The 27674-nt window shown below is 38.5% G+C and overlaps 2 protein-coding genes across 2 annotated transcripts; both read right to left on the bottom strand.

The window, feature by feature from the left end:
- Positions 1-11445: 11445 nt before the first annotated feature.
- On the bottom strand, positions 11446-23765 carry LOC115566909 (B-cell receptor CD22-like). Its single transcript, XM_030392974.1, has 9 exons — positions 23746-23765; positions 23278-23586; positions 17343-17606; positions 14797-15060; positions 14125-14388; positions 13050-13313; positions 12266-12562; positions 11862-11967; positions 11446-11739 (listed from the first exon to the last, which is right to left on the bottom strand). Exons 3-7 carry the CDS (start codon positions 17458-17460, stop codon positions 12357-12359), a joined length of 1116 nt encoding a protein of 371 aa, XP_030248834.1. The 5' UTR covers positions 17461-17606; positions 23278-23586; positions 23746-23765; the 3' UTR covers positions 11446-11739; positions 11862-11967; positions 12266-12356.
- On the bottom strand, positions 18905-25940 carry LOC115566914 (myelin-associated glycoprotein-like). Its single transcript, XM_030392983.1, has 6 exons — positions 25890-25940; positions 24436-24508; positions 24047-24093; positions 21597-21891; positions 21127-21435; positions 18905-19029 (listed from the first exon to the last, which is right to left on the bottom strand). Coding segments are annotated over exons 2-6 (699 nt in total). The 5' UTR covers positions 24482-24508; positions 25890-25940; the 3' UTR covers positions 18905-19027.
- Positions 25941-27674: the final 1734 nt, after the last annotated feature.

Raw genomic sequence — 27674 nt, forward strand, 5'->3', positions numbered from 1 at the left:
TCAGTAGATAAGCCGGCGTTGCGTATTGAGGGCTTGTCGGTCTGATAGTCTGATAATCTCTCTATAAAAGCAAGGAATCTCTGTCTGTCTGTCTGTGTGTGTGTGTGTGTGTGTGTGTGTGTGTGTGTGTGTGTGTGTGTTCCTCAGATATCTCTACGGATCAGGATCAGACTGACCTGAGACTTTCAACATGGCTGCTGCGTGTTTCAAGGGTGTGCGACTTTGCATTTGTTTGGACTGCAATGATACCATTAATAAATTATTTCATAAATGCTTTACAAATTCGCGAGCATTGTCCACCGGAGCCAATCATTGCAGATCCCATCGCTACCCCCCACCTTAAGAAACAAGCAGATTTATACCTGCAGCGGCTCAGTCCCATTCTGTTCTGTTCTGTGCATCTAAACTGACTGTTGTGGATTAATGAGACTAAAAGAGTCCGCACAAGTCTGTTCCGGTCTGAGGAGATCCGGAGACGCGCGGACAACAAAGTCGAATCAGATCTGTGGATGTTCGTGTGTAGCTAGCTGCTAGCCGCAGCTACACACGCACCGGCAAGTCCAAAACCGGACTTAGGATAAATAATGTCCGCCATTTAAATGTAAATAGTTACATATAATTTTATGAATTATAAATATAATATGAATATTTAGCAAACAACAATTTATATTTGCATTATAAGTAATACAAAATGGTTTGTTAAACATATTTGTGGTTTAAAGTAAAAAAAAAAAATCTAACTTTTTCCTACTCGGATTTTATGGGTTTTTTGTGTGATTTTAGGTCCATTGTGTTAATACAGTTTGTCAAAATAAAAGAATAACTGTATAGTCACACATGTGAGGTTGTGCTGAAAATAATGACACCAAGTAAATAATTTTTAAGGTGTAATATAATGGCAAAATCAAAAATAGTCAAAAACGGCCAATTATACCCTGGAATATCAGATTTCACAACAAACCTAAATATCCCTGTCGTCCCACCTTCAAACACAGCCTCATTTGGCCATCCATGAAGAAGATACTTAACCTCCCACTTCTCTATAGGAATACATTTTTCTTACGGGCACTGCACTAGTAGTAATAATAATAATAACTTTATTTATATAGCACCTTTCAAAAGCATGTTACAAGGTGCTGAATAACAGAAATAAAAACAGAAATAAAAACATACCAAATACAATTGCCTGACAACAACAAAAACAACAAAAAATAAAATAAAATAAAAGCATAGTAAAGCTGCCAAAAATTAAAATAGGAATGAAAAATTAGAAATTAAAAATCACACATCCTCAATAAGGTAATCATACAACGAATAATAAAACAAAATTAAGAGAAGGTCAATCGATAAAACTGAGTCTTTAGAAGAGATTTAAAAGAAGTCACTGATCTAGCCTGCCTGAGATCGCCGGGCAGGGAGTTCAGAAGCTGTGGAGCGCGGACAGCAAAGGCCCGTCCACCTTTTGTAATGAGACGGGACCTCAGGACCATGAGTAAAGCTGTGCCGGCGGATCGTTCAGGCTCGTAGGGTAAAAGCAGGTCACAGATATGGGCAGGAGCCTGACCATTCAGGACTTTAAAAACAAGTAGTTAAATCTTAAAATCAATTCTATAACTCACAGGCAGCCAGTGGAGAGCAGCAAGGGTTGGGGAGATATGGTCACTTTTCTTTGTACCTGTTTAAAGCCTGGCAGCAGTATTCTGAAACAGTTGCAGTCTACGGATGTTTCCCTTGATAGCTACACATGTCCTTCACTCAACAAAATTAAGAAAATGTCTGACAAAACAACGTTACATGACCAAACAAAAATAATATAGTAACTGTAACTGTCTTTGGCACCTTATATGAGGAAAAAAATACCGTAGTTATACCTGGAGAGGTTTCTGACCTCTAGCCTGTCCTACCAACTGCAACGAAATAATGATCGAAGGTGAAAAAAAGGAAGCTATCACGTATGTGGAAGGCAAAAGTGACAAACACTTTGTGTCTTTATTTATCTACTTAATATGCAGTATCAAAAGCAACTAATATATTCAACAGTAACAAAATGTCCAAAACCCCAATAAACCGTCAACGTTAAAATGTTCCAAGGTGCTGAATCGAAATAAACCTTTCACAAAAGTTTTCACAAAGTTTCAGTGTTTTGCTTTCTTTCTGTCTTTTAGATATCATGATGTCAAGTGACTTCATGGTTTTGGAATTTAGTTTTGTATTCAAAAATAAATAATGATTCGATCAGAAGCAGAATGCTCTGCATCATATTGAAGTTATCATGACTTACATTTTCTCCAGTTCTTTCGAGCTGACAGATGAAAGATGTAGAGAGGAGTGAAGTTCCTCAAATGTTTTTGCACCTTTATTTTATTTCAACAGCATGCAAGAGTAGACTTGAAAATCAGGAAGTCACACCTAGTAGAACATGGTTGTGACGTTGAAATGTGAGAGAGGTTTAAACAGTACAAGTAGTCAGTGTTTGGACACATACAATAAAATAACATTGTCTGTTATACCAACCATTTCAAATCTATGGTCTTGCCAACACTTTTGAATTGAATTTTCAATTAACAACAGAATCAAAAAGTAATAATAAAAAATAAAAAAATAATTACTATGAATAATCAGATAAAACTCAGCACTCAACTCTGAAGCGACCCTGATGTGCCACACACATTTAACACACGGTTCTCACCTCACTCTGACAGCTTCAACTTATTTTAAATCACTTCTTAACTACTCACTGACTCACAACCAACAAGAACAACACAATACATACAATGATTTCATTTTTTGGAATTTATATTTTCATAAACGTTACTGAAACACCACAATGCATTATGGAACATTAAGTCTGTTGATCGTTCAAGATCATTCTCTTCTTTGGAGGAAAAATGGACTCTCGTTTCCAGAGGCTTTCACGTTTGAAACATGTCTGAGCTTCATGTTAGGTTCACTACTGCAAGTTAGCATCATATTAAAGCCCCCCTGGTGCCGGACCAGAAGGACTGACTGACTGACTGACTATGTGGTGTGTTTAGGTTGACCTGAAAAAAGAGCAACGTAACAACTTTTGTTTTGAAATAAGACAGATCCCTCCATGTTTTGTCATCTAAAGTAAAGATGTTGGCGTCACAATGCACAAAGCTTAACATAGAAGATCATAATTTCCTTTCTTTGAGGTGCTGTATCTTAGGCAACTGGACCTGTTTCAGTTTGTTGAAGATGTTTCACCTCTCATCCAAGAGGCTTCTTCAGTTCTAACTAACTGGAGAGGAATTACATAAACTCTATGTGGGAGTGTCTTTACAGAGTCGTGAAGGAACGTGTGAGCTCTGAGTTTCCACTTGTATGTTGTTGACCCGACAGGCCTTCATGCGGGTTGCAAGGGCTATGTCAAATTTCCTTTCTTATCCTCACTATTATACATGCCTAACTTATAATTCTCTGAAACAGGGAGCACTGTGCTTTATTTTTATTGGTACTAAACTTTCATCTTGTGGTTTGCTGTTGTATGGTGAAACTCCTACCCAACAACAACATCGAGCCGTCTGGATGGAACAGGTCTCTACAGTGACGAGGTTGCTGTTTCCGAAGTCTTTTTACTCTGTGAGGTCATTTCTATTTTCTTTTTTCTGATAAAGGAAAAAAACAACTATGAGCCTACACTAGATGGCAGTATGATTATATTCAGTAACTCTGAGCAGGAGATGGTTTACTTTCCAAAGAGCTTGTAGTCATTGTTAAGTAAGCTAAGTGGTCTATATTTGCTCATTTGCGTATGATCTTTTCCAGGATTTGGTATTGATGTGATGACAGCTGTGTGCATAGTTATTGGCATGGATTCAGCTTTGATTATATCATTGAATAGTATAATAAGGAATGGAATCAGTGTATCCTGAAAACATTTATAGAATTCGATGCTGAATCCATCTGCTTCGGGACTCGATGATGATGGAGATAATCAACAAAATTGATAACAGCAGTCCACACACACGCTGCAGCGGCAGTTCACCAATTCTCCGCCGTTGGTTGTTCACACAGAGCGAAGCATCTCCGCCTTAAAGACCAACCATTGTGTCTGACTCTGTCACTTGCGGGAACGGAGGCTGTTTTCTGGGGGGAAGTTCACTGAAGTCTCGGTCTGGAGGGCTGACGGTCGTGGGGATTTTTTTCAACAACACTTGATGAGTCAAAGTTTTTTGCTGGTGACAGACACTGTTATTCAGCCAGAAATGTGACAAAGAGTCAGTAGATAAGCCGGCGTTGCGTATTGAGGGCTTGTCGGTCTGACAGTCTGATAGCTACGAATGTCCTTCACTCAACAAAATAAAGAAAATGTCCCACAAAACAACGTTACATGACCAAACAAAAGTAACATAGTAACTGTAACTGTCTTTGGCACCTTATATGAGGAAAAAAATACCGTAGTTATACCTGGAGAGGTTTCTGACCTCTAGCCTGTCCTACCAACTGCAACGAAATAATGATCGAAGGGAAAAAAAGGAAGCTATCACGTATGTGGAAGGCAAAAGTGACAAACACATTTTGTCTTTATTTATCTACTTAATATGCAGTGTCAAAGGCAACTAATATTCAACAGTAACCAAATGTCCAAAACCCTAATAAACCGTCAATGTTAAAATGTTCCAAGGTGCTGAATCGAAATGAACCTTTCACAAAAGTTTTTGCAAAGTTTCAGTGTTTTGCTTTCTTTCTGTCTTTTAGATATCATGATGTCAAGTGACTTCATGGTTCTGGAATTTAGTTTTGTATTCAAAAATAAGTAATGATTCGATATGCATCATATTGAAGTTATCATGACTTACATTTTCTCCAGTCCTTTCAAGCTGACAGATGAAAGATGTAGAGAGGAGCGAAGTTCCTCAAATGTTTTTGCACCTTTATTTTATTTCAACAGCCTGCAAGAGTTGACTTGAAAATCAGGAAGTCACACCCAGTAGAACATGGTTGTGACGTTGAAATGTGAGAGAGGTTTAAACAGTCCAAGTAGTCAGTGTTTGGACACATACAATAAAATAACATTGTCTGTTATACCAACCATTTCAAATCTATGGTCTTGCCAACACTTTTGAATTGAATTTTCAATTAACAACAGAATCAAAAAGTAATTTAAAAAAATAAATAAATAATTACTATGAATAAACAGATAAAACTCAGCACTCAAATCTGAAGCGACCCTGATGTGCCACACACATTTAACACACTGTTCTCACCTCACTATGCAGAACATTGACAGCTTCAGTTTATTTTAAATCACTTCTTAACTACTCACTGACTCACAACCAACAAGAACAACACAATACATACAATGATTTCATTTTTTGGAATTTATATTTTCATAAACGTTACTGAAACACCACAATGCATCATGGAACATTAAGTCTGTTGATCGTTCAAGATCATTCTCTTCTTTTGAGAAAAAATGGACTCTTCTTTTCTGAAGCTTTGACGTTTGAAACATGTCTGAGCTTCATGTTAGGCTCACTACTGCAAGTCAGCATCATATTAAAGCCCCCCTGGTACCGGACCAGAGGGACTGACTGACTATGTGGTGTGTTTAGGTTGACCTGAAAAAAGAGTAACGTAACAACTTTTGTTTTGAAATAAGACAGATCCCTCCATGTTTTGTCCTCTAAAGTAAGGATGTTGGCATCACAATGCACAAAGCTTAACATAGAAAATCATCATTTCCTTTCTTTGAGGTGCTGTATCTTAGGCAACTGGACCTGTTTCAGTTTATTGAAGATGTTTCACCTCTCATCCAAGAGGCTTCTTCAGTTCTAACTAACTGGAGAGGAGTTACATAAACTCTATGTGGGAGTGTCTTTACAGAGTCGTGAAGGAACGTGTGAGCTCTGAGTTTCCACTTGTATGTTGTTGACCCAACCGGCCTTCATGCGGGTTGCAAGGGCTTATGTGAAATTTCCTTTCTTGTCCTCACTATTATACGTGCCTAACTTATAAATCTCTGAAACAGGGAGCGTTGTGCTTTATTTTTATTGGTACTAAACTTTCATCTTATGGTTTGCTGTTGTATGGTGAAACTCCTACCCAACAACAACATCGAGCCGTCTGGATAGGACAGGTCTCTACAGTGACGAGGTTGCTGTTTCCGAAGTCTTTTTACTCTGTGAGGTCATTTCTATTTTCTTTTTTCTGATAAAGGAAAAAAACAACTATGAGCCTACACTAGATGGCAGTATGATTATATTCAGTAACTCTGAGCAGGAGATGGTTTACTTTCCTCAAATGTCAGTATCTTTTGAGAGGTTGTTATTTCCTGATGCAGCTGACAGTGTTTTCTGTCCCTCGGTCTGTGGTGTCAATAACCCCTGAATAGAGTGTTAAGGGAGGTTAATAGGCTAATTTTTCCAAGTGCCAAATGCACTGTTGTCTCATATGCAAGACTTCATTAGGTGAATTTCTCATAAGAGCTATTATTTATCACTAAGGTCATTCAGAAAATCAGAAAAGGGATGATAGACTCAATCAGCTGAACACTGGCAGCTGTACCAATCATCAGTCCACAAGAGTAAAATCAGACCTGATGTACATGACTCCAGGCAGGCCATGGGATTATTATATTTTAATGGTATGTGGGCACTTAAGATTAAATGCATTGTTTAAACCACCTTGGATATTTTTAACCCTAATTACAAAAAGTGGCAAGACAGTTAGCTGTTATTCCCACTAAGATTCACAATATTTTAAATTAAATATGATTTTAAATGTTACCAGGTCATTGGACAGAATACTAAGAAAGCTGGACCAAGAATACATAATCGTCTTTTAAAATAATTGCCTAAATAACAGACTAAACAATAATAGCCAATAAAGCAAACAGCTCTAGAAAAACACTTTACATTTTTTAGTCTCTTGTAGGGCCGGGCAATATGGACTTCAGTCATATATTGTTCTTAAGAGGCTGAGTAATTTTTTTATAGATCCGGCTTAAAGGGACAGTGTGTCATATATCAAGTATTCAGCGCTATCTAACTGTGAGGTTCTACATTGCAACACTCCTTTGCTCACCCCTCCCGTTCTGAAGACGTTGGAGACGTTACAGAGGCTACGGTGGCCCTGAGGGACAAGAAACTCATTTTCAAAATATGGACTCTTTCCCAGCAGCGTCGAGTATTTCTACTGATTCAAGTAATGAGGTAAAGATGTAGTTGGTTATTGTTATTGTTAATGACGAGCGCTTTCACTGAGCTCCCTCTCAGTTGCGCAGTCAAGCTAGCTCTGAGCGAAAACGCGTTTAGCCTTACTACGTAGTACCACGTAGTGCTTTGTGTCCCTCTTGGCAGTCCATAGTTTTTTTAAAACCGTAAAGACATGGCGGCCTCCATAGAGCTTGCCTGTGCTATGTATATTCAGATAGGTAATTCTTCGCTCAGGAGGATAAGTCAGATTGTTGGCAGAGGTAATTGTACATCAATGACGACTTACTTATGAATGAAGACCTTGATTTGAGTTAATAAATTACTTTAATCGTTACACACTGTCCCTTTAATCTTGCACGCCAAAGCCACATTTGAGACGTCACAAGCACTTTGATTCAAACCGACTGTGATCAAAATAAGATGCAAAGACAGAGAGTACTATCCTGGTGAAAATATGCAGCTGATAAACATGGAATGATTTATAAATAGCTGGGCTGTGCATTCACTTTTTAAACAAAGCACTGGGGCTACGGAGGCTGAACATTTCGTAGCACAGACAACAGAACTGTAGCACGTGTATAGTGTCAACTCAATTGTAGTTTGAGAGTATTCAAATTGCTGTAGTTTAAAAAGTTGTCTGTAATGATCTGTCAAATGAATACAGTATATAAAAAAAACTGCAGATATAGTTTAACATAATAAATTATTTATTAATATTATTATGTAGATAACATGGACAGAGAGAGAGAAAGAGAGACTTTGTTTGCGTTACAGATGTCTCGTGTATGAAACGATGTATCATCACTGCGCTGCATTTTTACAATCACATCATACGATAGACAAAAACTACCAAGTAGAGTAACGATGCTCAACGATTCAGCTTGCAAAAACAAACAGGCAAAGAAATTAAAACCTCACACAAAAAGACTGCTCAGCAAATATAGTACAGGCCCGGTTTGCATGTAGCAGAGTGATGCAAACTGGTATACAATATTAACCATATTGAATATAGAAGACCTTTACATTTGTTATTTCTGTGAGACAGTCAGAGAGGTGCTGATTCTTTGTAAGGGATTAAACACTGACAATATAACATCATCTTATGTATAATCATTAACTAAAACACAGACAGTGCTTTAGAAATCATCACATTATCAGATGAAACAGATTCCAACCAACGTAAAAACAGAGTTTCTCCATAAGACTCAAATAATGCGCTTTAAATTACTATTATATAAATACTGCACCTTATCCTCTGTGTTTTATTCTATTCTATTTCACTATACTGCCTCTCTTTTTATTCTATTGCTACTTAAGTAGTTGTATATAGTATTTTATTGTTTCTTTCTATCTATCTATCTATCTATCTATCTATCTATCTATCTATCTATCTAAATGTAACTTGGGCGTATTCAGTGGAGACTGCCTTCTGTGCATTTTTTCCAGTGCACCTCTCCTCTTCCAGATAGAAGTTATTTTCCCCAGAGTGATCTTCCTTCTTCCTCCTTTTCTTCTTGCTTTTCCAAATCACGCTGGCGTACAACACGTCGCTGCCTTCCTCATCCTGCTTCTCTGAGCTTTGATTGGCAACATGTTGATGACCTAGTTGAGCTTCTAGTTTATCTGACTGTCTCATCACATTGGTGTTGACATAAATATCCTCTTCAGACAAGAAAGACACCTGAAATAAAAATAAAACATCAGACGCACAGCTGGATTATGCCTACTTTAATACCCAATGTAGAAAATGGTCTTTACCTTATTTTCCATTTCACCTGTCATGCCTCGACTCATCACAGCTCTGCTGGTGTCACCTGTGCACTCACTCTTTGTAGGTTTTTGACAAACAGCCCTGAAAATAAGAAAGTGTTACACTCCGTCCAGCTTACATCGACATATTCATTTTAACTTTGGGTTTTAGCTTGCTCATGATTTTGAGGGTGAGCTAGTCTTAATTTTGGACGCAAATTTGTCAACATGCAGAGCTGTTGAACCCAGAAAACTTAAACTGGTACTAACAAAAACTGATCTGAAGTCAGTATTTATGCTGGATTTAAAGCAGACATATAATGCTCATGCTTAGGCTTATTGTTTTATTTTGGTTACTACTACAAACGGTTTACATGCTTAAGTCCTTAAAAAACACATCTGTTCTGCCATAGTGTTCCTCCGCTGTCTGAAACACTAGTCGTTTTTAGACAGAGCACCAAGCCGCCAATTTGCCCGTCCTTTTGGCGGCTCGGTCCACGGTTTTAGATCAAGTCAGATTTTTAGAGTTGGATTTGTTGAATACAATATGATTGATTGTGCAGATTGAGAAATGATTTGTAAACCTATATTCCTTTTTTTTTTTATCAATGTCAATGTAGAAAAGGCTCCAAAGAAGACTGTAGAGGATTCTGAGACTCTGAAAGTCAATTGAATCCCAAGATAATTAAATTATTATGAATATTTAACACACTTGGGGGACATATTACAGCTTTTACATCACTCCCTTTAAAAACTTTGACTGAACAATTAAATTAATAACTGCTCTTTTTTTAAATCTTACAAATTGGCCAGACTTTTATGATGTTTTGTTGAGTCACTTTTACTTAACAAACATTGACCGACTGCTCCCCCCCACACACACACACGCACACACACCTCACCAACCTGCTCCACCACCACAACCCGTCCCTCACCCTCCGCTCCTCCGACACAAACTTCCTCCCTCCACCATACAGGACCAAGCAACGGACATGGGGTGACAGAGCCTTCTCAGTAGCTCATCCCTCTGGAACTCCCTCCCCAAACACATCAGAGACTGTACAGAGCTCACAACTTTCAAAACACTCACCAAAACTCACCTTTTTAAAACTGCTTTTAATGCATAACTTTTCTCTTTTTATGTTTTTAGTGTGTTGTTTTTATTATACTGCTTTTAAACCTGTAAAGTGTCTTTGTTTACCCTGAAAAGCGCTTTATAAATAAATGTATTATTATTATTATAATTATTATTATTATTATTATTACTTTTGAAATTGTTCATTGACCTGAAGTCAGGTGATTTAATATTTAAGCTTCTAGAATTTAGTTGTATTATCAGCATGAATGTTCATGAGTTGATGTGTCATATAGAAGTTAGGGTGACTTACCTTTTCTTCAGATCTTACAGTACACGATGAAAGATGAACAGAGAAGTGAAGTTCCTTCAGAGTTGTGTGGCTTTTTCAAACATCCTGCAAACGTTGACTTGAAAATGAGGAAGTCACAGAAGTGAACATGGGTGTAACAACGAACATTTTAAATGTTTTTTTTAGTTCAACATGTGTCTTGATCCTAGTTTTCACTTTACTGATCACAAAAAGCCTTTTCATCCAAATATTCACCTACAAGTGTTTGTAGCACCGACCTGATGAGGGGAATTCCTGCAAATCAATTATACATGACAAAACTGTGTAATTAGCCTTTATTGTCAAAGTGAGTTACGCTGTTGATATAAAAACAATAACACTGTAATATTATTACTGAGAGAAACCAATTTACCTGCAGTGTTGCAATGTGGTTCTACTGGCTGCTTATTGAAGTGTCCTTGAGCAAAACACTTAACCCCAAAATGCTCTTAATGTCTGTTCCATTGGCGTTTTGACAGTAAATGTGTGAATGTGTGGGTGAATGTGGCAGATGGTGCATTCACCATGAGGACATTATTTATGCAAAGTGAATGACTAAAACATAACTGTTAAAGTGTAACTCAAACAACTTTATACATCAAAGTGTGTTCACAGGTCTTGAACACACTATTGTACTGTACTGGACTGTACTGTATTGGACTGCTGTATGTGTAAAAAGTATTATAAAGTCTTTTGTGGCTCCAGAGGAAGCTGCATGTAATCTGCTAAACTGCTTTGAGTGATGTCACTCAGTGGCTGAATTGCACTGTGGGTAATTTAAGCAGCAAGATTTGAAGAGGAAGGAGAATGTGTGAATATATAGAGGGAGATATAGTCAGTTCTGCTGTTCACAATATTTCATTTCCAGTTAAAAAGATCAATAGAAAGACGTCTGTCTCCTCATTCAAAATGTATCTTACTTCTCCAGACCAGCAGAGCTTCAAGACCAACAAAAGTGAAAACCTCACTCCCTCAAACATTAACATGTAGTATAAACAAGAACACTACAACAAAGTTCATCCCGACAAAATTTTACATGACAGTTTTCATAGAGATTTATTTGATTTATTTAAAATTCATTTGAATTACATTTTATTCTTCTGATGTATTGTTCTCAAACCTCCCAGAAAAGAAAAAAAACTAATAGTCATACACACTCACAACTAAGTGTGAATTTGAAGCATTTCAAGAGAGAGCAGAGTAACAAAGTCTTAAGTAGGGGAAAAAAGCAATAAAACCTTTAGTTAAGTTATATGATAATTATCAGGCTCATCATTGGAGGAAGCTGACGTGGTCATTTTGGAGTTTGGCCGATGACATCATACTCTGGAGACAGCTCTCTACGCTCCAGTGACATGTAGGTTCTGTCCTCTTCTTCTGGCTTCACACTCTTCCTCGCTTTGCTTTAAGGTAACAAGAGAAAGAAACATGCGTATACTCATTAATTTCTGTCTTCTACAGACCATCCTTCTCTGAACCAGCAGAGCTTTCAACAAAATCTATATAATCTATTGTAACATCATACCGAAGGAACACCATGTAGATTGTCAACAAGACGTTCACACAGAGAGATACGACAACAACAGCCAAGAGAAGAAGTCCGCTGTACGGTCCAAGATACTGTTCAGGACCTGTCAGAAGAAATAACATAACACTCATCAGATCACTGTTGAGAGTTACTTTTATTCAACAGTGGCTCAGTCATCCTGTATGCATAGCCTGAGATACATTTAATGATTATTAGCAAGGCAGAAGAAACTAGTATTTAGGGTATGTCTTATTCTAGATTTTAAATAAACCTTAAGAGAATACTACAGTGTTTATATGTGAAGTCATAAGCTGAGTAAATACATGAGTACAATGGAAATACAAGAAATCAGGATAGTTTCCAAATAATCAACAGAACTTGTATTGAGCACAAAGACAAACCGTGAGGCTTCAGGCTGTATACAAAAAATCTCTGAGTAGTTGATCCCAGGGAGTTGAAGCTGTTGCAGAGCAAAGTGGAAAATTCCCTCTGTTATGGCTGACTCACAGTGATGATGCTGCTCAGACCTGAAACGTTTAGAGGCTCACTGCTGATGGCAAACCTGTCAGAGTGATTGACAGGTAACCCATCCAAATACCACTGTAGAGCAGGAGGAGGATTCCCCACTGTCTCACAGGAACAGTTGAGCTGGTCTGCAGTTTGAATGCAGTCATATGAGGACAGGATCTGTGGAGCAACTGTGATGAACACAGACAAGACAGACATGAGTCAGCTAAAGTCATGTTTGATCAAGTTTGACCAGAAGTAATGATATAACAAGGTGGTTGTTGAAACGTTGCAAGTCAAGAAAACTAATTGAAACATATTGGGGGCTTAATTGTGCTCATTCAATAATCTGTGTAAATATATTTGTAAATAAATTGATTGCAGCCATTTTAGCCAAGGGTTATGTTAGTTTAACCAGTGGGTCGACTAGTAACATCGACAAGGAATTGGTTAAAGTTTGTGAGCAGGAGTCGGTGGACAAAGGGAGAAAGAATCAGGTGGCAGTTCACATCAGACACCAAAGACCAATTGTGATACTTACACTGAACATCTATTTGACTGATGTTGGACCGTCAAATAAATAAGCCAATCAAGGACGAAATATTATAATTTGTGAATCAGCGCTCTGCATGAAGTTAGACCTATATAAAATATACAGGTAAGAAATTTGATACATACACTGAACATCTATTTCACTGATGTTGGATCGTCCAGCTCCTAGAACATTTTCTGCATCACAGAAAAAAGGACCACTGTCTCTGGAAGCTTTAATGTTTAAAACATATCCAGTCCCCATGACAGTCTCTTGGCCTCTGTCAGCTCTGTACCAGGTGTAGTTCTTTACTGCTGGGTTGGCAACACTACTGCATGTCAGAGTCACATCAGTGTCTTCTGGTACTGGACCAGAGGGACTGACTGTCACTGTGGTGTGTTTGGGTGAGTCTGAAGAATAAGTAATGAAACATATGAATTACATAGGTTACATTGTCATTTGTAAATTCTAATATCTGTGTACAAGATATATTAAATACATTTTCGCCAGGCATACATATCAGGTACAGGTTCTAAATTGGTAGATACTGATGGGTAAAAACCAAAATAAGATCCTAGACAAACGGTGCTGCTACACGTATTTATGTAAGTTTATTGATTATAACATACTTTGTCTGACATGTTCAAATGCCTGTTTCTTAATAATGATGATGCTGCAGGTGTCATTTTGGTGTTGCATAACTACATGTTTTAGATGTGTTGAAATGTTTCTATTGTGATGAAGCATTTCTGCTACGCATGCAAAAATATGGTCCCACTAACACGGGGCTATAACAAGCACTCAACCCTCCCTGTGTCTCAAGTCAACTTGATTACAGCATGAGTGTTGAGCAGTTTCAAGCATGGGTCAAGCTTGTGATCCTCACAGCCCTGTGCTCACAGGACCACATTTGTGTTTGCAGAGTGGAAAGGCTCCCTCATGAGGAGGATTTTCCGCTTGCTGATATTGTCCTGTGTGCTAGTGTCACGTGCACATGCCTGGTTTTTGTGTGCACCAGTATTGAGTCTGATTAAACGCAATAATCTAGTGGGGTTGAATGCAAAAAAACAACATTAGTTGCTACTGTTGTATATTTTGAAACAGAAATTGTATATCAAGTAATCAAGGACAAGATAGTATCATTTGTGAAGCAGAACTCTGCATAAAGTTAGACCTATCAGGGTGTACAGAAAATATACAGGTAAGAAATTTGGTACATACACTGAACATCTATTTCACTGATGTTGGATCGTCCAGCTCCTAGAACATTTTCTGCATCACAGAAAAAAGGACCACTGACTCTGGAAGCTTTAATGTTGAAAACATGTCCAGTCCCCATGACAGTCTCCTGGCCTCCGTCAGCTCTGTACCAGGTGTAGTTCTTTACTGCTGGGTTGGCAGCACTACTGCATGTCAGAGTCACATCAGTGTCTTCTGGTACTGGACCAGAGGGACTGACTGACACTTTGGTGTGTTTGGGTGAATCTGAAGAAAAAGTAATGAAAAAAAAATTTGAATAATCTGTTACATTGTCTTTTGTAAGTTCTAATATCTCTGTTCCCTATACATTAAATACGTTTTTGCCAGTGATGATATCAAGGACCGTTTCTAAATTGGTAGATACTCATTGGTCAGAACCAAAGTAAGCTCCTCTACAAACGGTGCTGCGATCAGTATTTATGAAATTATTATTAATAATAACATGCTGGGTCTGTCATATTCAAATGCCTGTTTCCTCATAATGACGATGCTGCAAGTGTCATTTTGATGTTGCATAACTACGTGTTTTAGATGTATGTGAATGTCTCTGTTGTGAGTCAGCATTTCTGCTAAGCATGCAAAAATATGGTCCCACTAACACGGGGCTATGACAAGCACTCAACCCTCCCTTACAGTGAACATCTATTTGACTGATGTTGGACCGTCCAGCTCCAATAGCATTTTCTGCCTCGCAGAAAAAAGGACCACTGTCTCTCGAAGCTTTGATGTTTAAAACATGTCCAGTCCCCATGACAGTCTCCTGGCCTCCGTCAGCTCTGTACCAGGTGTAGTTCTTTACTGCTGGGTTGGCAGCACTACTGCATGTCAGAGTCACATCAGTGTCTTCTGGTACTGGACCAGAGGGACTGACTGACACTGTGGTGTGTTTGGGTGAATCTGAAGAAAAAGTAATGAAACAAACATTTGAATTATCTGTTACATTGTCTTTAGTAAGTTCTAATATCTGTGTTCCCTATACATTAAATACATTTTTGCCAGTGATGATATCAAGGACCGGTTCTAAATTGGTAGATACTCATTGGTCAGAACCAAAGTAAGCTCCTCTACAAACGGTGCTGCTATCAGTATTCATGAAATGATTATTAATAATAACATGCTGGGTCTGTCATATTCAAATGCCTGTTTCCTCATAATGAGGATGCTGCAGGTGTCATTTTGATGTTGCATAACTACGTGTTTTAGATGTATGTAAATGTCTCTGTTGTGTGTCAGCATTTCTGCTAAGCATGCAAAAATATGGTCCCACTAACACAGAGCTATGACAAGCACTCAACCCTCCCTTACAGTGAACATCTATTTGACTGATGTTGGACCGTCCAGCTCCAATAGCATTTTCTGCCTCGCAGAAAAAAGGACCACTGTCTCTCGAAGCTTTGATGTTTAAAACATGTCCAGTCCCCATGACAGTCTCCTGGCCTCTGTCAGCTCTGTACCAGGTGTAGTTCTTTACTGCTGGGTTGGCAGCACTACTGCATGTCAGATTCATATCAGTGTCTTCTGGTACTGGACCAGAGGGACTGACTGACACTGTGGTATGTTTGGGTGAGTCTGAAAAATAAGTAATGAAACATATGAATTATATAGGTTACATTGTCATTTGTAAATTCTAATATCTGTGTACAAGATATATTAAATACATTTTCGCCAGGCATACATATCAGGTACAGGTTCTAAATTGGTAGATACTGACGGGTGAGAACCAAAATAAGCTCCTAGACAAACGGTGCTGCTATTAGTATTTATGTAAGGTTTATTGATAATAACATACTGTGTCTGACTTGTTCAAATGCCTGTTTCTTAATAATGATGATGCTGCAGGTGTCATTTTGATGTTGCATAACTACATGTTTTAGATGTGTTGAAATGTTTTTATTGTGAGTCAGCATTTTAGCTACGCATGCAATATGGTCCCACTAACACGGGGCTATAACAAGCACTCAACCCTCCCTCATGAGGATAATTTTCCACTTAGTGATATTGCCCTGTGCGCTAGTGTCACGTGCACATCCCTGGCTTTTATGTGCACCAGTTTTGAGTCTGATTAAACACGATAATCTAGTGGGGTGGAATACAAAAAAACAACATTAGTTGCCACTGTTAGATATTTTGAAACAGAAATTGTATATCTAAGTAATCAAGGACAAGATAGTATCATTTGTGAAGCAGAACTCTGCATAAAGTTAGACCTATCAGGGTGTACAGAAAATATACAGGTAAGAAATTTGATACATACACTCAACATCAATTTCACTGATGTTGGATCGTCCAGCTCCTAGAACATTTTCTGCCTTGCAGAAAAAAGGACCAATGACTTTAGAAGCTTTAATGTTTAAAACATGTCCAGTCCCAATTAAAGTCTCAAGGCCTCCGTCAGCTCTGTACCAGGTGTAGTTCTTTACTGCTGGGTTGGCAGCACTACTGCATGTCAGAGTCACGTCAGTGTCTTCTGGTACTGGACCAGAGGGACTGACTGACACTGTAGTGTGTTTGGTTGAGTCTGAAGAATAAGATTAATGAATCAGGAAAAACACAAATTATTGTAGGTCAGTATTGGTCAATATGAAAGTTTCATGTCAAGTTTATCCTGTCCAAAATAATTTTACTTCACTAGTATCTGATAATATACCTGCATGTTTAAAGCTCTTAAAATGGTACAAAATGCATACTGGAATCACGTTACCTTACATTTGTTTAAACCTTTTTACTGAATCTCATTCAGGACACAGATCTTTAGTTTTGAATCCATAAAGTTTTCACTCATGCGTGTCATGGTGACATGCATATGATGTTGTCATGACTGTTGTAACTGTACATAATTGTCACAGTTTTTTTTAATCAAGATTTACAATAAAAAAAATATATCAACCTTCCCTATTTATGGGTTCAACTTTATACTATAATGAAAATTACGGCAGATTATGTCAGTTTTTCTTTTGAAGTTGTAATGTCACCATGACACTGTTGTGTTACTGGTGTCTGCAGATTTCTAACACCTGTGTAAGTACAAGATGGTAACTAATATTTGCTTTTGGTCACTACTTCTTGATAGGTTAATCCACCATTATATGATAGAATGCTTATTTCTAAATTTGCTGCACTGCAGACATTGAGACCCATCATGGTATATACAACATCTAAGCTTGAAATTTGATACATACATTGAACTTCTATTTTTCTTGTGTTGGATCGTCCAGCTCCAACATCGTTTTCAGCTTTGCAGGAAAAAGTTGCGCTGACTTCAGAAGCTGTGATGTCTAAAACTTTTCGGGTCCCCATGACAACCTCCTGATCTCCGTCAGCTCTGTACCAGGTGTAGCTCCTTACTGCAGGGTTGGCAGTACTGCTGCATGTCAGAGTAACTCTGCTGTTCTCTGGTACTGGACCAGAGGGACTGACTGACACTGTGGTGTTTTTTGGTGGATCTAAAAAATGACAAATTATTTGTATTATTTATAGGTGTAATGTTAACACATATTTTTTAATAAAAAAATTAAGATTATGCCCCATTTTCTTTTGCTGAAGTCTGATTGCTGACCCCATGTTGTAAAAATGCTTCCCAGGGTAAAAATTGTCTAATTTTTTCTCTTGTGATATGAATACTTTAAATTTACTTAATTTGTGCTGCTAAAATCTGAATTTCAATAGTCATAAACTACAACAGCAACAAGCTTTCTTGCTGTTTCTGAACTTCCACCCACCTTTTGGACTGAAACCTATACAAATGTACCTGCTCTTTGAAATACATTAACATGGTTGCTTATATATAATGTTGGGGAATAGTTTAAAGACTAATCTTGCATCTGAAAGATGTGGTGAATAAATCATTTTAAATGTACATTTTCTCTTCTACATTTTCCTGTAATGTAAGTGATGGAGGACTGCCAGGACCGGAGTACTTTCAAATAGCCTCTTGTCTGACCAACAGTCCAAAAACCCAGACATTTAATTTACAGTGTTAAAAAGTGAGAACAGCAGCAAATTCTCATCTTTTGAAAACAGTGAACAGTGAATTTTTGCAATTTGTCTTAAAAACTAAACAGTGCTTAATGACTTATCATAATTATTCCCGAATTATTTCACTCTTGATCAACTTGAGCATTATTAGAACATATGTTTCATCCCTGAATTAGAAATAGTCATGAAAACTAAGAGACAAGAGATCACTTTAGAATTATGAGGAATTTCAGCAGAGGACAAATTAACTCACATGAAATATCAGCTGTCAAACTTGTGCTAACTGACTGAGAGCTGCCATCTTGTTTCTTGTAGACTGCAGTACAGGACATTTCCAGTCTGTGATGAAGGTGAGAAGCAGTGAAGGTCAGAACAGAAGTCTGGACTTGAGTTCTGTCCTGATTCTCCTGCAGTGACTCCTGAATGTGACCCAGGCTGGAGCTCCATGTCAGAGCTGGAGGATGAGACAGACAGGGAGCTGGAGCAGAGCACTTCAAACTCACTGAGGTTCCCTCCTCCACCTTCAGTGTGGACGGAGTCAGAGTAGGTGTGGGTGGATCATCTGGTGGGAAAGTACATTTGGACTAATCAAAAAATAAACAGAATTCATTATTCTACATCTTGATTTTATTTATTTAAAAAAATAAAACCAAACTAAGGTCAAAGTATTTCTACAAGGAGTTGTTGACTGAAGTATAAGAAGATGGACTGTAAAACCTACCTGTGACTAAAATGTCTACCTTCCTTGTTTTAAAATCCTGTTTAAGGTCATTGTTGCATTCAAGTCTGAAAAAATACTTCTTGCTGTTCTCAGGTCTCATGTTGTTCAGGGTTGTGGTGCAGTCTTTGTTTTTTAAGTTTCCTGTCAAATGTCCTCTAGTTTGTGGAGTCCTGCTGTCAAACACAACATTCTGATCAGATTTCCACATTGTTTTACATGTTTCATCCACATTTGATTTATATCTGTCCTCTACATCAAAGAAGCAGGGGATGGTCACACAGGATCCACTCAGAACCTCTATAGTCTGTGGCATGAAGGTTATAAACTGTGCAGGTCCTGAAACACAAGACACAAATCTTGAATAAGTGAATAATGCTTTACAGTAATTTAGACATTTTACTGTTGTGTTGCTTTGCTAAAATCTCAGCATGATCACTTTATTCATAAAAGAATCCCAAATGACTGTAAAGCTCCTGTTTTGTCCTCACACTCCTTTGTTCTGTGGATTTGTTTCGACTTGAACTGATCATCATGAAGTAAATGTTAATTGCAGTTATTCTTTGAGAAAATGACTTTTGATTAATCACTTATTAAAATTGTTGACAATTACTTTCTTCTATATCATGTCTTTTTCTGTTGATGGATTACAAAAGACGCTCAGGTTTGATCGGCCACTGATTGTTGCCATCTAGTATTTGTTTCAAGTACTGTAGCGTGATCAGTCACAAAGGACTTGCTGGTAGGACTTAATAAAACTATTAAAAACATATTGAACCAAGAAGGGACTTGAAGTCAGCAGGGGGAGAGCTGGTTAGCTTTTAGCTGTTAGCAGCCAGTGAGCAGCAGAGTCCTGCTGTGTTTGGTTCAGAGCCAAAATCTAACAGAGCTAACAGCTCACGGAGCTAACAGCTCACAAAGCTAACAGCTCACAGAGCTAACAGCTTCCAGCAGAGTGAAACACTCAGTAGAGCTGAAAGTTTCTATTTAAAGAACATGAAGTGTTAAACAGTGAAGTGCAGTTAAAAAGACAACACAACATGTTTACAGTAACAGTATTTCAGCTGAGTACAGTTGGAGGTAGAAGTGCTTTGAGTTTAGAGTTACAGATACTTAACATCATTGTACCAAACTGTGTTCAGACATGTAAGCAGATACCAGCAGTGACCAGGTGGTGGAGTCGTGGCTTCATGGTACAAAGACTGAAACAACTCAGACTGACACACAGAAAGTTTCCCTAAATCTTTGTTAGACGATTCTTTGTCCTCTTTTTTTTTCTTAATTCTGTTTTCACAATTCACAGATACGTTTTGAATTTTTTGTTCAATAATTTATACACTTATTACTTTATCAAGAAAAATATATATACATATTTTCTAAACATCCATCCATTTTCGTCCGCTTATCCGGGGCCGGGTCACGGGGGCAGCTGCCTGAGCAGGGACACCCAGACTTCCCTCTCCCCGGACACTTCCTCCAGCTCTTCCGGGGAGGATCACAAGGCGTTCCCAGGCCAGCTGCATGACATAGTCACACCAGCGTGTCCTGGGTCTTCCTCGGGGTCTCCTCCCGGCGGGACATGCCAGGAACACCTCCCGAGGGAGGCGTCCTGGGGACATCCGAAACAGATGCCCGAGCCACCTCAGCTGGCTCCTCTCGATGTGGAGGAGCAGTGGCTCTACTCCGAGCTCCTCCCGGGTGACAGAGCTCTTCACCCTATCTCTAAGGGAGCACCCTGCCACCCTGCAAAGGAAATTCATTATTACTGCGGCTGCTGTACCGATCCGCCTGTCAATCTCACGCTCCATCCTTCCCTCACTCGTGAACAAGAGCCCAAGATACTTAAACTCCTCCACTTGAGGCAGGAACTCTCCCCCAACCCGGAGGGAGCAGGCCACTGTTTTCCGATCGAGAACCATGGCCTTGGATTTGGAGGTGCTGATTCTCATCCCATTTTCTAAACATTTAAATGGTTTTTCATTATGCCGCTTAAAACTGACAACTAGAGGTGACAATGAAGTAAAGAAGCATCTTTTTGATTTGATGATCAGCATCGGCCAATACTGCTTCCATCAGTTAATGATTGTTGATCAGCCACAAAAGTCATGATGGGGTCACCCTTATTGACAAATGTAATGACGAATGACTGTTTAATTAACTGTTTATAACCTGATTCGAACTAAGTGAAAATAAATAAATAAAAACTGAAAAAAGATCAATTATGAAGTGTGAAATTATGATGAATTTCAGCAGAGGACAAATTAACTCACATGAAATGTCAGCTGTCAAACTTTTGCTAGCTGACTGAGTGCTGCCATCTTGTTTGTTGTAGACTGCAGTACAGGAGATTTCCTTTCCATGATGAATGCGAGAAGCAGTGAAGTTCAGAACAGAGGTCTGGACTTTAGTTCTGTCCAGATTCTCCTGCAGTGACTCCTGAATGTGACCCAGGCTGGAGCTCAATGTCAGAACTGGAGGATGAGACAGACAGGGAGCTGGAGCAGAGCACTTCAAACTCACTGAGGTTCCCTCCTCCACCTTCAGTGTGGACGGAGTCAGAGTCGGTGTGGGTGGAACATCTGATGGGAAAGTACATTTGGATCAATCAATAGATAAATAGTAATCATTACTCTACATCTTGATTTTATTTACAAAAAAATAAATAAAACCAAACTGAAGTCAAAGTATTTCTAGAAGGAGTTGTTGACTGAAGTATAAGAAGATGGACTTTAAAACTTACCTTTGACTAAAATTTCCACCTGCCTTGTTTTAAAATCCTGTTTAAGGTTATTGTTGCATTCAAGTCTGAAAAAATACTTCTTGCTGTTCTCAGGTCTCATGTTGTTCAGGGTTGTGGTGCAGTCTTTGTTTTTTAAGTTTCCTGCCAAATGTCCTGTAGTTTGTGGAGTCCTGCTGTCAAACACAACAGTCTGATCAGATTTCCACAGTGCTCTACATGTTTCATCAAGGTGTGACTTAAATCTGGTCTCTACATCAAAGGAGCAGGGGATGGTCACACAGGATCCACTCAGAACCTCTATAGTCTGTGGCATGAAGGTTATAAACTGTGCAGGCCCTGAAACACAAGACACAAATCTTGAATAAGTGAATACTGCTTTACAGTAATGAAGAAATTTTACTGTTGGGTTGATTTGCTAAAATCTCAGCATGATCACTTTATTCATAAAAGAATCCCAAATGACTGTAAAACTCCTGTTTTGTTCTCACACTCCTTTTTTCTGTGGATTTGTTTCGACTTGAACTGATCATCATGAAGTAAATGTTAATTGCAGTTATTCTTTGAGAAAATGACTTTTGATTAATCACTTATTAAAATTGTTGACAATTACTTTCTTCTATATTATGTCTTTTTCTGTTGATGGATTACAAAAGATGCTCAGGTTTGATCGGCCACTGATTGTTGCCATCTAGTATTTGTTTCAAGTACTGTAGCGTGATCAGTCACAAAGGACTTGCTGGTAGGACCTAATAAAACTATTAAAAACATATTGAGCCAAGAAGGGACTTGAAGTCAGCAGGGGGAGAGCTGGTTAAAGTTTAGCTGTTAGCAGCCAGTGAGCAGTAGAGTCCTGCTGTGTTTGGTTCAGAGCCAAAAGCTACCGAAGCCCACAGCTCACAAAGTTAACAGCTAACAGAGCTAACAGCTAACAGAGCTAACAGCTTCCAGCAGATTGAAACACTCAGTCGAGCTGAAAGTTTCTATTTAAAGAACATGAAGTGTTAAACAGTGAAGTGCAGTTTAGTGACAACACAACATGTTTACAGTAACAGTATTTCAGCTGAGTACAGTTGGAGGTAGAAGTACTTTGAGTTTAGAGTTACAGATACTTAACATCATTTTACCAAACTGTGCTCAGACATGTAAGCAGATACCAGCAGTGACCAGGTGGTGGAGTCGTGGCTTCATGGTACAAAGACTGAAACAACTCAGACTGACACACAGAATGTTTCCCTACATCTTTGTTAGACGATTCTTTGTCCTCTTTCTTTTTTCTTAATTCTGTTTTCACAGTTCACAGATAAGTTTCTAGTTTTTGTTCAATAATTTATACACTTATTTCTTTATCAAGAAAAATAAATATACATATTTTGTAAACATTTTAATGGTTTTTCATTATGCCACTTAAAACTGACAACTATTTGTGACAATAAAGTAAAGAAGCATCTTTTTGATTTGATGATCAGCATCTGCCAATACTGCTGCCATCAATTAATGATTGATGATCAGCCACAAAAGTCATGATGGGGGCACCCTTATCGACAAATGTAATAATGGACTATTTAAAAAACTGTTTATAACCTGATTCGAACTAAGTGAAAATAAATAAATAAAAACTGACAAAAGATCATCATAAAGTGTGAAATTATGATGAATTTCAGCAGAGGACAAATTAACTTACGTAAAATATCAGCTGTCAAACTTGTGCTAACTGACTGAGAGCTGCCATCTTGTTTGTTGTAGACTGCAGTACAGGAGATTTCCTTTCCATGATGAATGCGAGAAGCAGTGAAGGTCAGAACAGAGGTCTGGACTTTAGTTCTGTCCTGATTCACCTGCAGTGACTCCTGAATGTGACCCAGGCTGGAGCTCCATGTCAGAGCTGGAGGATGAGACAGACAGGGAGCTGGAGCAGAGCACTTCAAACTCACTGAGGTTCCCTCCTCCACCTTCAGTGTGGACGGAGTCAGAGTCAGTGTGGGTGGAACATCTGGTGGGAAAGTACAATTGAACAATCAATAAATAAACAGTAATCATTACTCTTCATATTTATTTTTTTTGTAAAATGCAGCAAATGCAACACAAGGTCACAGCAGTTCTAGAAAGGATCTTATGACTGAAGTGTTGGTAAATGGACTGTAAAACCTACCTGTGACTGAAATGTGCCACTTATGGTCAAGAAAATTACGTCTCAAATGATCACATTCCACTCTTAAGTAATATTCTTTGCTGTGCTCAGGTCTCATGTTGTTCAGGGTTGTGGTACAGTCTTTTCTTGTTAAGTCTCCTTTCAGTTCTCCTTGTATTGCACTTGATTGTGGATTACTGCTGTCAAACACAACAGTCTGATCAGATTTCCACAGTGCTCTACATGTTTCATCAAGGCATGAGTTATATTTGTCCTCTACATCAAAGGAGCAGGGGATGGTCACACAGGATCCACTCAGAACCTCTATAGTCTTCGGTATAATGGTCTTGAACTGTCCACACAGGGCAGCTGAAACACAAGACACAAATCTTTGAATATGTTCAAGTGAATACTGCTTTACAGTAAGAGAAGGACATTTTACCATTTGGTTGCTTTTGTTTAAATCTCAGCACTGTACCTTTAATCATGAAATAATCCAAAATCAATATTCTTTATTTTCACATTGTTTTTCTAAAAGTTTGGATAAAACAATCAAAATTCTCAGAGAAATGCAGCAGAAGACTGTTTTAGTTCACTCCATCCTTTATTTGCTGCAGCATGTATTACAGATCATGTACTCTGGGCTGAATGTCTGATTAACGTGACATATTTCTAGTTTTTATAATAAAATGTGAATGAACTTCAACTCACTTTGCAGCAGACAGCCAATGAGAAGGACAGTCAGAGCTGCAGCCATCTCTGTGTGTCAGGAGAGGCAGAAACTCTGGAGAACACACATGGAACAATTCACATCTTTGGTACATTTCATCTTTCATCAACTCAGATTTTTAGAGTTGGATTTATAGGCCACTGTTGAACACAATATGTGCAGATGTTGCAGATTGAGAAATGTTTTGTTACCTTTTTTGTCAGTGTATAAATATATATATAAAAAGGCTCCAAAGAAGACTGTAGAGCCTTTTAGAGGGATATCCAACTAAAATTCAAATAGGTCCAGTTACATTTCCTGATGCAAAGGTCCAGAACATCATCATGTCTAACTTGTGTTATGATTTAATTTTGACAATATGTATTGTCACTTAAAATTCAATTATACAGATATATAAGACCGTAGATATGTATCATTTTATTCTCTCTTTAAGGAGAATAAGGGCTGCATTTGAAAATAAAAATTGTGCGTACCGAACCCCTAAAATAAAGTCCTTTTTGAAAACTAAAATAAAGTGTAGCAGCAGCTTGAGTTTCCCTTTTTCTTTCTTAATGTTTCAAATCTTAACAGTCTCAACCAGTTTTACAACAGATAGATCTCAACACATCTTCACAAGTGAACGTTTTTACAGTTTCTTCTTCTTTCCCTCTAATATCCCACTCGTCTTTCATCTGTCTGTATACAGAGTCGCAATGTTGATCCTCCTGGAATGCACAGATTTGATTGGCTGAGTATACCCAGTAGGCGTCTGGGTCCAGACTTTGATCGTGGTCCACCTGTTAGTGAGCTATGCTGTAGAGGTTTCTGAGACACTGAAAGTTAACTGAATCCTAAAATAATTAGATTATTCTAGGTACTGGGTACACTTATTGATCATTCTTAGGGGAAAATAGGGACGCATTACTGCTTTTAAATCATGTCCTTTAAAAATTTTGACTGAACAATTCAATTCATTGTTACTAATTAAAAAACTTGACAGACTTTTATGAAGTTTTGCGATGGAAACACTTAACAAAAGGTTACTGACTGTGTTTCTACTCACTGTGAGGAATTTGCAAAACCAAATTATTGTCAGATTCTTTGACATTGAACTGGAACACAAGAAGCTAAACTGTACAGTATGATGCAGGCAAAAGTGATCAACATATTTCATTTTATTTCTGTATTTTCTTTGTTTTTACAGAGCTTAAAGTTGTGTTAGGCAAAAAATACACTCAAAAGTGACTAAAACTTACAAAAGTCACTAAAACTTACAAAAGTGAGTGTTTAATAGAAATTTTTCCACATTTCGCAACATGTCTTTTTCCTTTCTACTTTTGAAATGTTCATCAATCTGAAGTCACATGATTCAATATTTAAGTTTCTAGTATTTAGTTGTATTATAAGCATGAATGTTCATGAGTTGATGTGTCATATAGAAGTTAAGGTGACTTACCTTTTCTTCAGATCTTACAGTACACCATGAAAGATGAACAGAGAAGTGAAGTTCCTTCAGAGTTGTGCTGCTTTTTCAAACATCCTGCAAAAGTTGACTTGAAAATGAGGAAGTCACAGAAGTGAACATGGGTGTGACGGCGACAAAAATGTAATGTTTTTTTAGTTCCACATGTGTCTTTTATATATATATTCACCTAAAAGTGTTTGTAGCACCGCCCTGATGAGGCGGAATTTCTGCAAATGAATTATACATGACAAAACTCTGTAATTAGCCTTTATTGACAACGTGATTCACACAGTTACTATAAAAACAATAACATTGTTATATTTAACACTGATTAACCAAATTAACCTGCAGTGTTGCAGTGTGGTTCCACTCAAGGCCGGATTACCCAATGGGCTTCATGGGCATAGGTCCAGGGGCCTACGTGCACATGGGGCCCAACGAGCGCCAGCGCCTCCGCAAAAAACCAAAACAAAAAAAGACATTAATTTTGTATGTTTAATATCACGGGGGGGCGTATGGCAAATTTAAGTTGCACACAGTGAAAGCACTACACCCTAAGTTATTTTAAAACCGATTATTATTGTCATTACTGCTATTTGTGTAATTTCTACAAGTCATAGTTTAAGTTGAGTGACAGCGACACCCCGCCCGGACCTCGCCGCTTCCCAGGCCGTGGACCAAGTGCTCGCTGTGCCCTCTCTCCACCTCACGGGGGAGGGACGGGGTCCCCTCGCTCCCGGCGCGACTGTCGACCGGGGCGGACTGTCCTCATTGCGCCCCAACCACATCGCGTCACGTAAAATGCGCCAGGGGTCTGCGGCAATGTCGGCAACCCACCCGTCATCCCATTCAAGGGCCGCAACAGGCGACTCATCGAACCGGGGTGAAGTTGGTTTTAGGTTCGGTATTTGGCAGATATTCACTCGGGTCCAGCCGCGACTTTACTGAGGTTCACCCAGTCTGAGCAGTAGGAGGACGGTCAGTTCACCTCCCAGAGCCTCGCTGAATCCCTGACAACTGATTTAGGGACCATCATTACGTTATTTAGCAGAAATATATTAATACAAAATATATCAATAGCTTTCATGTCATGTGACCCAGTGATGGCAAACCAGCAGCAGATTCTATTAGTTAACTGGAGAAATGAGACACAGCTCTTTTTATTGTACTGTGCTTCCTCTCGTTTATATGAATATTAATATTTTTCTCAATAGCTTCCATTTCATGTGGCCCACTAACTTCTCAAACAGATCCTGTTTCCAAAGAAAATAATGGTAAAAATGTTCTCTAATGCTTAAGAGATTAACATATTTTCAAGCAGCAATGTCAACTTCTACACTATTTTGTCTCATGTCTTAGATTCTGATCCTGAAATTCTGAAAATGATTTTTGTTTTGTCCTATCAGTAGTCACCATTTAAAGGGTTATTTTTCAAAATTTTCTTTCAGGGGGACATGCCCCTGGACCCCCCTAGTGTTGCTAGGTTACCGACTCAGAGCACCACTGCTACAAAAAAATCTAGGGGAAACACTGTCTCCAGTTTACTAATACAATTTGCTTACTCTACAGTCCAGCAGTGGGACACTGCCGCAGAATGGATATAGGGGAAACACTGGTGTGTGTGCATGTTTGTATGCGGGGGGCCATCCCAGAATTGTGCCCAGGGGCTCCTGCCCTCTTGATCCCGGCCTGGTTCCACTGGCTGCGTATTGAAGTGCCCTTGAGCAAGACACTCCACCCTGAAATGCTCTTGATGGCTGTTCCATCAGCGAGAGA

This window comes from Sparus aurata, chromosome 17 (assembly GCF_900880675.1).
Source record: "Sparus aurata chromosome 17, fSpaAur1.1, whole genome shotgun sequence".
In the NCBI taxonomy this organism is placed as follows: domain Eukaryota; kingdom Metazoa; phylum Chordata; class Actinopteri; order Spariformes; family Sparidae; genus Sparus; species Sparus aurata.

Bases quoted from the DNA above. Each gene is read 5' to 3' on its own strand.
- LOC115566914 (XM_030392983.1), bottom strand. From the start codon at position 24,481: ATGGCTGCAGCTCTGACTGTCCTTCTCATTGGCTGTCTGCTGCAAA. The intron at 24,094-24,435 runs GTGAGTTGAAGT...CTTGTGTTTCAG, and splicing joins CATTGGCTGTCTGCTGCAAA to CTGCCCTGTGTGGACAGTTC. The intron at 21,436-21,596 runs GTAAGTTTTAAA...CTTTCCCATCAG, and splicing joins GGTGGAAATTTTAGTCAAAG to ATGTTCCACCCACACCGACT.
- LOC115566909 (XM_030392974.1), bottom strand. From the start codon at position 17,460: ATGGGGACCCGAAAAGTTTTAGACATCACAGCTTCTGAAGTCAGCGCA. The intron at 14,389-14,796 runs GTAAGGGAGGGT...CTTTTTCTTCAG, and splicing joins CAGTCAAATAGATGTTCACT to ATTCACCCAAACACACCAAA. The intron at 12,563-13,049 runs GTATGTATCAAA...TGTTCATCACAG, and splicing joins CAGTGAAATAGATGTTCAGT to TTGCTCCACAGATCCTGTCC.